The sequence below is a fragment of the Phalacrocorax aristotelis genome, chromosome 6 (genome assembly GCF_949628215.1).
Source record: "Phalacrocorax aristotelis chromosome 6, bGulAri2.1, whole genome shotgun sequence".
Taxonomy (NCBI): domain Eukaryota; kingdom Metazoa; phylum Chordata; class Aves; order Suliformes; family Phalacrocoracidae; genus Phalacrocorax; species Phalacrocorax aristotelis.
Genome location: NC_134281.1, coordinates 14275311 through 14286371, shown reverse-complemented (window position 1 = coordinate 14286371; position 11061 = coordinate 14275311). Strand labels below are relative to the sequence as shown.

Below are 11061 nucleotides of genomic sequence, written 5' to 3'. Positions count from 1 at the left end.
CAGGTCGCCAGCTTCTGTCGCGCTGGCAGCATGCTGAGGCGAGGCGACAACACCGGGTGACAGCCGCTCCCTGCCCTTTTCATGTCGCTTAGATAAAACCATGCCGTGGCTTGCCGTGGCCCTTTCACGGGGGGAGCGGCGTTCCCGCGGCGGGGGGCCGGCCCCGCCTCCGCCCCGCCCCGGCCCCGGCCCCGCTCCTCCCGCGGCCGCCTCCCCGGCGGGGCGGAGCGGAGCGGAGCGGGGCCCTCGGCCGTCCCCGTCCCGCCCCAGCGCAGAGCCGGGCGGGCGGCGGGATGTGTGGGCGCACCGCCTGCTCCCTGGGGGCCGACAGCCTCCGCCGGGCCTGCGCCTACCGCGACCGGTGGGGCCAGCGGCGGCAGCCCGAGTGGATCCGGGCGGAGAGGTACCGGCCCTGCTACAACAAGGGCCCGCAGTCCAGCGGCCCGGTGCTGCTCTCCCGCCGGCACCTGCAGCAGGTACCTCCCTCCCCTTGCTTTGCAAACCCCAACGAGGGCGGCGGGGCCACGTCCCGGCTCCGGCAGCGCCCCTTGCGTCGGGTGCCCCGCGGCGGCGGCGGCGGCGGCGGCGGCTGCTGCCCCCCCCAAAACCCGGGTGTGCGTCCGGTGGCTCACGGCAGAGGCTGGCCGAGCGGCGGGAAGGGGGCTGTGCCTCCCGGGGCGGTGCGGTACCCAGTCTGAGTTGTAATGGCTTGTTCGGCTCCGCTTTGCTCAGCGTGCGTGGCAGGGACCGAATTTTCTGATTGCGAAGATGTCTCTTCTTGTTAGTATTTACATGTCCCTAAGGAGGGCGGGGAATCCAGCGTCGTGTTTTATCGTCTGCTAAAAATCTGTATAGATGTGATTAACCTTGGTAGAATTTTTTCCCGAATGCATATAATTGCTCTGCTGGTTTTATTCTGCTTTTTTTAATTTCATAACGCTGCTGACAGTGTTCAGGTTGCACTGGTAGGGGGAGGGTAGAGAAAAAAAATCTCAACTTAAGAGCTGTAAAAGAACTGTACACCTGTGGTGACCGTTATCCCAGCTAATTTAAGCCTCACCAGACCTTCTCCAGACAACCTGAGCAGCCTGTACAACCGTTTGTGCATCTTGTTCGGTTTCCACACAAGAGGATGCCCAGTGAGTTGCTGCTCTTTCGTGCTCAGTGGGGTGAAGCTGGGTGCGCTGAATTGAAACACCCCAATCTGGGCTCCTTCTGTTCTTCCTCCGCTGGCCGGGGGGCAGCAAAAGGGGCTGCTGTGCTCCACAGCCCTTACTGGCACAGGGGGTGGGGTGGGGCTGCCTCCAAGTGCCCTGGGCGATGCTATGGGACATCCTTCGTCCCTTCCTTTCCTGCCTTGGGGTCCCACATCCCTCTGAGGCAGGCGATAGGCTGGTGCAGCAGGGGAATATGGGGCTGAGAGCGTGATACAGGTCACAGGCAGATGCCTGCTCAGTTGTGCATCTCTGTTCAGCTGTTGGGATATGGGCGTGGGGTAAGGTGCCCCTTTTTGCCGCTTCTCATTTCTGGGAGGCTCTGGAAGACTTAACAAAAGGAGGCACATATGCGTCCTTATATACACACACCTATAGTAGGTCTGTATACGTATATATACGTATCTACTGCAGTTCTTTGGAAGCAATGCCCCCCGGGGCCTTGCTCACCCAGCTGTGCACACCCGGGGCTGGCAGCTGCGGGCAGAAAGCGAGAGTGAGCTGGGGGAGAAGTGAAAGCCGCAAGCCGTTTCCATTGTCCGAAGGCAGCTGATATGCAAAGCGCAAGGAGTGAAAGTGAACCAGGTCAGCAGAAATCACGTTATTAAAATGAAGGTGAGGCTCACACCCTTTGGGACGCTTGCTGTAAGGAGGGAAGTTTTGAGGACCTTAACACCAGCCCCACGTGACCGTTTACTCAAGAGCTGGGGAGCTCGTGTGTCCAGGCACTTCCCGTTGAAGAAAACATGTGTGCATTCCTCCAGAGAGTCATCGGGCGAGCCTAACTGAGACACTTAGTTATTTATTCCTGCAAAATATTCTTGTGCTTTCTGCTGAAGATTAGTTCTTACAGGAAAGCCATTAAGAATACACAAAAGGTTATAATTAGTGGCTATTTCAGCATGGCTGCTGAGTGGCATCGCACCAAAGAGCAGAGGCAGATTTGGTGCTGGAGGGGCTGCAAGCCCTGGCTCAGCTCTCGGTAGAGGTACAAGCCTGTTCCTCCTTTGCTGGGGGAGAACCTGTTTCTATAGGGCTCCTCAAAGTCCCTCTCTTGAGCTGTGGGGATGCTCATGGTCCCTGCGATGTGGCTGTAACCTGAGGCCTTTCTCTGTCTCGCTGAAAAGGATGCTGACTCCTCTGAGCGGGTCCTCATGGACATGCGCTGGGGCCTGGTTCCCTCCTGGTTCAAAAAGGATGACCCCTCCAAAATGCAGTTTAATACCTCCAACTGCCGCAGTGACACCATGCTGAAGAAGTCTTCCTACAAGGTGAGTTGCTGCTGTCTTTGTGTCCAGCTTAAAGAGATCTCACAGTTGGCAAAATCGGAGCTGAAGTATTTCCCTAGCAGTGAGTACCGGTCACCGTTTGCCTGCTGCCCACGGGGGTAAGTCCCTGTACTGCAGAGCTGGCGGATTTCATTAAAATAGAAGAACTGAAAAGGTTGTTGCTGGTGAAGCTCATCTTTTATCACAGTGCTGGTGGTGGTGTTTGTGCACCCTGCAGAGCAGTTTAGGGGAACCCCAAGAGGGAGCGAGTGGGCTGGGAGCTCCCAGGAGCCCCCATCCTCCCTCACAGGCTGCCCGAAGCTGCTTTTCACAGCTTGCTTTTGTTTTCTCTCCCCAGGGTGCTCTCCTCAAGGGTAAGCGCTGCGTGGTCCTGGCAGATGGCTTCTACGAGTGGCAGCAGCAGGGCGCGGGGAAGCAGCCATATTTCATTTACTTCCCCCAGACCAAGGAAACTGTGGTACGGAGTCCCTTGCTGTGCCTGAATCCTCACACCCAGCTCTAAACCCTCACTCCCTCCAGCTGCTGGGGGAAAAGCTCCCTTCCCTCCAGCTGTAGCCCCCTCTGGAGGTCTGTTTCCCAACGGCGCTCCATCCTGTGCAGGCTCGGCACCCTGGCATCCCTCTGCGGCTGGCGGTCCCTACCGCTGAGGTCCTCTGGCTGTAAACAGTGCCACAGTATCCTCACCGTCACGCTTGCTGCTCCCCGCATGCCGGATATTTGCATGGGCGGGCAATGTGTCTCACAGGGGACTGGGCTGGGAGTTTTGCTGTCTTCCTCCTTTGGCTGAGCCTGTGGCCAGGATGTTCAGAAGGGCAGGAGGGCACTGGCTTGCCTGTGGGATGAGGCTCCTGGTACTCTCCTGGAGTTACCTCAAATGAACAGAATTGGTCCTGGAAACCCCCTCAGTTCGTGACTTAGATCTGAGTCATTGACTTGCCACAGCACTGGCAAGTTTGCAATGCTATGGCTGTCCGTGGGCCGGCTCTGACTGGGGCGGTGGGCCCTCCCTCCTGCAGGCTGAGGGGAAGGAAGAAGACGAGGAATGGAGAGGCTGGAGGTTGCTCACTATGGCTGGGATTTTTGACAGCTGGGAGCCACCAGCAGGAGGAGAAACACTGTACACTTACACTATCATCACCGTGGATGCCTCCAAGGACGTGAGCTTCATCCATCACAGGCAAGTGAGAGTTGTGGGGGTGGCTGCAGGGCGGTAGGGGAATCAAGGCAGGAAAGCTGTGCCTTTAAACACTGGTCTGGCAGCACGCAGGCAGGGAGTCCTGCTGCCTCCTGATGCCCTTGGAGGCAAATGCTACAACCGTACTGGCTTGTTTGGGGTCACCAGCTCACACCCTTTCCATAAATCACCATCTTTGTGCCCCAGTGGGGGACCATCAGAGTTGGATAACTCTGCCTGACCAGGGCCTGGCAGTCAATCCCTCTGCCTCTTCCAGCAAAGCAGCTACCTGGCTGAACTGAATGTGTGCTCTGCCTTGTGGAAGAGCATCCTGCTGCTTCATTTTACCCTATTTTCCCCTGAGCTGCCAGTTCCTTGCTAGCTTACAAGCCTGGCTTTTGGCACCCTGCTCTGCCATATTGGCAATGGGCTTTGGCTCTGACTGTCTTGTCCCCTAGGATGCCAGCCATCCTGGATGGGGATGAGGCCATCAGAAAATGGCTGGATTTTGCTGAAGTGCCAACCCAAGAAGCAGTTAAACTCATCCAGCCCACGGAGAACATCGTTTTCCACCCAGTGTCCACCTTTGTCAACAGCGTCCGCAACAATGCACCCGAGTGTCTTGCACCCATCGAGCTGGGTGCTACAAAGGTGAGGGATGGCAGGGGCTTGGCAGGGGAGAGCTTGGCCATGGTGATGTCCTGAGCAGGGATGGTGCTGCCAGGTTGCAGGAGGGGCAGCAGCAGGCAGCGTCTGTGGGGCATGCCTGTACTTGATGCTGGAGCAGAGCCCCAAAGAGACTCCCCTCTACTTCCAGAAATAAACTGTCACCCTGTGCCAGGATTTCTCTGCCAAATGAGGCAAATCCCATGTGAAATGGGACTTGAAACAAGCCTGTTCCCAACAGTCTGGGGAACCTCCTACAAATGTGCTTAATTGCAGGCAGGGCCATGGCTCCAGCCTCCGCATCCTTCTCTGGACCAGCTCTCAGAGTTGGCTGCCTGCCCTGCTCTCGCTGTGCTTCTGACTTCTCTCCCCCTGTCTTTTGTCTCTCCAGGAGGTCAAAACCACCCCAAGCAGTAAAGTGATGCTGGGCTGGTTAAAAAATTCCCAGGAGGGCTCTCCTCAGAAGAAAGAAAATGATTTGCCCAGGTGGACGAGTCAGTTCATCCACAGCCCTTCGCCCAAGAAAACAAGTGCAGGTATCCTGCAGCAGTGGCTGGGGAAGGAGGGAGAGCCAGCTGCGAAGAAGTACAAGGTTTAGGCACCATTAGGATGGCCAGCCATCCTTTTCCCTTCTCCTTTTCCTAAGCAGAATGAGGAGCATTTTTTGGAAGCCTTTGCAGATGGCTATCAAGATTCTCAGGCATTGATTTGCTGCTCTGTGTTGTTCTCTCTGTTCTTTGTGTTTTGTTAAAGCTTGATGTTTGTCTTTAAAGGTTTTGGCTTTGTCTTGTGCTGATGGGAGTGGATATAACCTGCTGGCCTCCCTCCCCGGCAATTGCTTGTGCCAAGCGCAGATAAAGCCTTGAGATGCATCTCAGCCCAATGAGGAGGTGTAGCTTCTGCCTTCTGAGAGTGTTCACAGTTCACGTCTCCTGTTTTCTTTTCCTTATTTTTGGTATTAAACTGATGACTCTTTTCCACTTAATTCCATATTGATGTTGTACAATTTCCTTTCAAATACTCTCATCCTCAAAAGATGGCTGCAGTACAGAGGAATCATAGAATCATTAAGGTGGGAAAAGACCTCCTAGGATCATCAAGTCCAGCCATCAGCATGCAATAATTACTAGGAGGAAAACCCAGGCTCAAGAAGATCTGCAAGAGTCATCTTGCTCTGCACTAGCCTTGCCATGTGTGTTCATGGCTCCTAAACAGGGAGACATTTAAGCAGTGCCTGGGAGGAACCAGGCTTTGCTTGGGTTTCCCTGCAGGCAGCAGGGTGAGACAGTGTCTTGGTCACGTTGTTTGCACAATCATTTTGTTAATGGGATCTGAAGACTTAGAGAGGATTTTCTTGATCTGTGGAGGGATGCGCTCTGCCTTGTTCATATAGGTTGTTCATTAAAGCCCAGACAACCAGAGTGCTGATACGGAACAGCATTGGGCAGTTGTTTTTGAGGTCAGGGATTTTATAAACGGAGCCAGCTGTTACAGACCAAAAGCCTTACGCAGCGGGACCCTTGCTGGAAAGCAGTACTTCATTTGTATTGGGAACAATAAAATGGGATTAACAGGTTGACTGCGCAGTGCCCTTGTCTGCATGCGTGTCTTTGCCCTCCTTGCCCACCACAGCCCCATTCCTTCTGTTTTTGCAGGCAGAGCTTGTATCTCCTTTCCAACTGACGAGGGGGAGACCAGTTATGAGCTGCTGAGGGCTGCGTTGCTGGAGCATTTCCATTTGCCAGTGGAAAATATTCCCTGGGGATTTATTCTGGGGCTTCTTTCAAATGATCTGCCCCTGTGGATCTGCAGGGGCAGCCGTAGCTGGGGCTTGCCCTGGCTCTGTTGTCCCTCTCCAGGGACAGGAGCCATGGGATGGGCACCTGAGGAGACCTGAGCGCTCTCAGAGCCAAATCTGCCTCTGAATCCCTCGCGTGCCACGAGGCGGCTGAGCCCAGAAGGTCTCCTGGCTTATGGGAATCTAAAGTGGGATTAGGATTTCCAACCAGAAAGCCTGTTGCTGGTTGGCTCATCATCGCTTCCACAGTTACTTGAGGCAAGAGAGTTGCTGCATTAGCAGCTTCTGGCAGAATAAATAGGTCTTCAGGTGCTGGGGTGTCACCTTGGTGCCTGTCCTTGCAGGTCGAGAAGGGCAGTTTCTCTCCCTGTGCGGCCATTGCTTCTCCAGGGTGAGCAGCTCAGCTGCCCTGGTCTGGTCAGTGCTAACTGCAGATCAGGCTTTTCCAAAGGTCACCAGCTCATCTCAAAGCTCATTTCAAGTCTCTAGTTGCTGTGGAGGGAGTGAAGATGCTGAGCACAAGTGGGGATGCTTACTGTTCCCTGCTCTGGGGAACGCAATCCTTCCCTCCAGGAGGCAGGGACAATACAGAGATGCAGGGTACAGATTATCTCTCTCGAGGCTTTGAGCACCAGCAGCACCATCACAAAAAAAAAAAGTATACTGAGGATTTAATGAGGAGGTGTTATTGCTGAACTCCACCACCTTTGAGCTGGAGCCTGGCTGCTCGCCCAGTGTGCCATGGTTGCTCCTACCTGGCAAGGAGATGACCGCACTCAGCCCGGCATGACCTGGCCCTAAAAGCTGGCTTGGGAGCAACTTTCCCCTTTGATGCGTGATGCTCTGGCAGGGAGGGCAGCGTCTGCAGGCCCTGGCACCCTCCCAGGAGAAGCATTCGGCTGGTCGGGGAGGGGGGCTATGGTTTTGGCCGAGGCAAAAGGGGCAGTCGGTGAGGAGCAGCGCTGCCGGGACACCCTCGGGGGCTCCGGCCAAACCGCCTTAGCCCCGGCGCAGCCACGACGCAGCTACCGGAACGTGGAGGAGCCCTGGCTGCGGCCGGGCTTAGCCCGCTGGGAGCCGGGTCCTCCGAAGCAAGAGGCAGAGCGAGGGTCGCTCCCCGCCGGGCGCTGCCCTCGGCGCCGTCCCCGCGGCGGAGCCGGGGTGCTGCGAGCCCTATGCAAATCAGGGATCGGCGCGACAACCAATGAGCGCCGCGCATGACGCGGCGGCAACCAATGGGGAGCGGCGTGCGGCGGGGCGGGCAGGGATATCCGCGGCGCGGCGGCAGTGGTGCGGGCAGTGCGGCGGCGGGCGGCGCGCAGGGCGGAGCGGCGGCGGTGCGGGTAAGGGCAGCGGCGGGCGGGGACGGTGGCGGCGGGGCCCCGGCCCCGGCCCGGTGTAACGGCGTTTATCTCCCTGCAGGCGCCGGGACCGTCTGTGCGCGGCGTTTCTTGGGAGGCGGCGGCGGCGAGGGGCCGCTGCCTGCCGGCCATGTCGGGCCGGGGGAAGTCCGGCGGCAAGGCGCGGGCCAAGGCCAAGTCGCGCTCGTCGCGGGCCGGGCTGCAGTTCCCCGTGGGCCGGGTGCACCGGCTGCTGCGGAAGGGTAACTACGCGGAGCGGGTGGGCGCCGGGGCGCCGGTGTACCTGGCGGCGGTGCTGGAGTACCTCTCGGCTGAGATCCTGGAGCTGGCGGGCAACGCGGCCCGCGACAACAAGAAGACGCGCATCATCCCGCGGCACCTGCAGCTGGCCATCCGCAACGACGAGGAGCTCAACAAGCTGCTGGGCGGCGTGACCATTGCCCAGGGCGGTGTCCTGCCCAACATCCAGGCCGTACTGCTGCCCAAGAAGACGCAGAGCTCGAAGAAGTGAACGCTGCCCTCCCCCCAGCTCCCCTCCCGGCCCCCTCCTCACCACTACCCCACCTCCCCTCCTAGTGGGGCTGGGGGTTCCCTTCCCGCCCCCAGCCCGGGCTGGGTGGTGAGCCCTGGCAGCACTCTGCTAAGCCCTCCAGTAGCTCTCCCAGCCTGGGCTGCGGTGGGGTGCTGGGAGAGCATGGGGGAGGTCAGGCTCTGCTTATGCCCCTGCCCTGCTCCTCTTCCCTTTGGAAGAAGTGTTTTTGGAGGAAGCAGCTGGATCTCAGCTGTCGGCGGCCGTGGCATCCGGAGCCGTGTGGTTGGGTCACGGTGCAGAGCTGCTGGTAGCTGCTGAGGATTGTTTTGGTTGGCCTGGGGATGGACACGGACACCCCCGGCTGCTTCTCCCCTCCACCAGCCCTGGGGCTGTGCAGGGCTCCCCCAGCTGGCCCTGCTCACCCTGGCGTGAGGATGGGGCTGGCGGCTGCTGCTGTGTGCCCCCCCCAGCAATGCCTCCCTGGTCGCACTGCGGTGGGGAGGACAGGGGGCTGCAAAATGTGAAAAGGAGGAAAAGTTTCTCCGTTGGCAAGAAGTGACTGTTAGTCTTAGTTTTTTTTCATGGTAAAGCTAGTGCATTGCCTACTGTAAAGAAGCGCTGGTCCTATTTATTTTAAGGTCTCTTAGTTTGGGGTCCCTCCCTGCAAAGTCACCTTCCCGCAGCTCCCTGGCACAGTGGGCGCTGGGGGGACTCAGTGGTCCCCCATGCTGTGGGCCCTACTAGCAGGGTGGGGCGGAGGGTGCAGTGACAAATCCCCTCAGAGAGCGTCGCAAGGTCAGGCGCCCGCCGGGAGCGGGAGCTGCCATCTTCTGCCATGGCTCCCCTCCTCTCCCAGCTGCAGAAGCCCTTCGTGTTGCTGAGAGCTATCCTGTACCCTGGTTGCACTTCTGGAAATTACATGCTCTGTTTTTTTGTTTGTTTGTTTGTTCAACACTATTTCTGGTTTTGAGAAATAAAGTGATGATGATATCTGTTAACTGTAACCCTCTATGGATTAATATTTCTTTTTAAAAGCAACCCTGGAGTTTGTATTAAAACCCACTCTTGGCTAGTACCATATTTATTTAATGGCTGTGTGGATAATGTGTGAGCATGGGGGCAGGCTAGCTGTCCCGTGACACCTGGAATAGCTGATGCAGAGACAGCTTTCCTCGCTGCCCAGAGCAGCGCGCTTCTGTGGAGGCTGATAGTCGTGTGCATGCGGCGGTGTCTAGGCAATTGGACCATAGACCTTCATAAAATGTTTTTTAAGTAAAAAAAAAAAAAAAAGGAGCAACCTATATTTATGTGCTGTAAGTAGCATGTATTTAACATATCAAATCAGCTGTTAATCTTGTGGATGAAGTGAATTACCCTGGCTCCGAGTTTATTATTATCTCGAGTAGATGAAGCTGGATACTTGTCAGCTGGTTTTATGAAGGGGTTTTCCACTCCATTGTGGAATGTGGAAGCAGTGTGTTTGTTAGTGTCGTGCTAATGGGGGTGTGGATGTGTCCAGTGGTTGTGCTGGGGTACCCTGACCTCAGCGGGGTGGGGGGTACCTGGCCACAGCCCTGCTGCTGCAGCAGGGACCCCTGGGATATCTCTTCCTGCTGTAGAGTGACTGTTGCTGTCAGCGAGGTGGGGATGAGGCGTTTCCTTTCCGCTGCCTGGTGTGGTGGTCAATGTGTCTGTATCACAGTGTCTTGTTCTCTCCCTCTTGTTTTCTCTGGGACCAACATTCTGTACAACGTGAGTGCTTTGTATTTATTAGAAAAATGCAGAACTTGTGATACTGAAAAGAACAGTACAAACCCAATATCTGATTAAACTGGTTCCCTGTTGAATGCTGTCACATGTGCTGTGTCTTGTCACCTCACCGAACCTACTGAATCTGGCAGCGGTCTGTGGGAGCAGGCTCTCTGGTGGCAGCTTGGTGCCTGGGCTCAGTTTTTTCCAAGCCAGGGTAGGACTAGTAAAACACCAAATCTGGCCTAGTAGTGGTGCTGCTTGCCCTTTGCTCAGATGAATAGTCTCTTCCTACCCTTGGGAGCAGATAAAACCTTTCTCCAGCTCTTCTCCCATCTGTGGTGATGCTGTGTTGCCTGGTTGCTCTGTCACCAGTGCCAGGATGCCTGAGATGCCCCTGGTCTGGGAGCAATGGAGGAGGAGTAAGGCTGGACCCAGGGCCTGCACCCAATGCTGGAGGTGCTTTCCCTACCCAATGGGCTGCCCAGGACCCTCTGGATGACCTTGCAGGCAAGGAAGCAGAGATAGGCTTCCAGAGGTCAGATGGCAAAAGCTGATCGTGATGGGAAGGGAGGAGGAGACCCCTGGAGATATGGGTCTGTTTCTTACTCCAACACCTGCCTTTGGATGTCTCTGCTATCCTGGTCTGCAAGCTGGAGTTGCCTCTGGCTTGGGTTTGGGAGAAGGGGTTGAGGAAGGCTTAGACAACTTCCAGTACGGTCAGGGTTGGGTGCTGGTGAGATCTGTGCTTGGCTATGGAAGGTGTAGGTCAGGATTGGAGCTGCTGGGCTGTTCTCTGTAGAGCAGTACACCTGCCCCACCAAACACGCCCAGAACAAAAGGCAGAAGTGAGTATTAAGCAGGGGCAGGGAACAGGGACAGGTTGGGCTGCTGCACTGCCCACTGGGGGCTGAGTAGCTCCATAGCTGTGCTAGCTGTTGCGTGGCTCTGCCCAGGCTGGTGGGGCGATGCCTGCAGCTGTGACCAGGAGCTGGTGGCACATGTGGTGCCCTCAACACTGAGCTCCAGCTGGGTTCTGAACTTCCTCTGCCAGTCACGTGATGGACCAGCTGGGAAAGCTGGGCTGGTGCAAGGCAGAATGAAGGAAGGCCTGTCTGTCTTGCCAAGCATTACTAAAGGGCTTGGCCTTTATCACTCCCTAAACTTCACATCTGAACATCAGCATGACCAGGAGAGCAGAAGTCTTGGTCTTTATTATAAAGCTGAAATGGACTTTGTTACCTTCAAGACTGCAGCTCCAGAGATGGGTCTTGTGGC

At 56.5% G+C, this 11061-nt stretch overlaps 2 protein-coding genes across 2 annotated transcripts; both read left to right on the top strand.

Moving 5' to 3' along the window:
- Positions 1-104: 104 nt before the first annotated feature.
- On the top strand, positions 105-5328 carry HMCES (5-hydroxymethylcytosine binding, ES cell specific). The gene is made up of 6 exons (XM_075096049.1): positions 105-476; positions 2342-2485; positions 2841-2960; positions 3520-3680; positions 4136-4328; positions 4735-5328. The coding sequence occupies exons 1-6, from the start codon at positions 294-296 to the stop codon at positions 4939-4941; spliced, it is 1008 nt and encodes a 335-aa protein (XP_074952150.1). The 5' UTR covers positions 105-293; the 3' UTR covers positions 4942-5328.
- Positions 5329-7409: 2081 nt separating this feature from the next.
- Positions 7410-9123, top strand: LOC142058602 (histone H2A type 2-B). The gene is made up of 2 exons (XM_075096046.1): positions 7410-7484; positions 7564-9123. Exon 2 carries the CDS (start codon positions 7633-7635, stop codon positions 8011-8013), a length of 381 nt encoding a protein of 126 aa, XP_074952147.1. The 5' UTR covers positions 7410-7484; positions 7564-7632; the 3' UTR covers positions 8014-9123.
- Positions 9124-11061: the final 1938 nt, after the last annotated feature.

Excerpts from the sequence above, each read along its gene's own strand:
- HMCES (XM_075096049.1), top strand. The coding sequence starts at position 294 with ATGTGTGGGCGCACCGCCTGCTCCCTGGGGGCCGACAGCCTCCGCCGG. Across the intron at positions 477-2,341 it reads CCCGCCGGCACCTGCAGCAG|GATGCTGACTCCTCTGAGCG; the intron begins GTACCTCCCTCC and ends CTCGCTGAAAAG. Across the intron at positions 2,961-3,519 it reads CCCAGACCAAGGAAACTGTG|GCTGAGGGGAAGGAAGAAGA; the intron begins GTACGGAGTCCC and ends TCCCTCCTGCAG.
- LOC142058602 (XM_075096046.1), top strand. The coding sequence starts at position 7,633 with ATGTCGGGCCGGGGGAAGTCCGGCGGCAAGGCGCGGGCCAAGGCCAAG.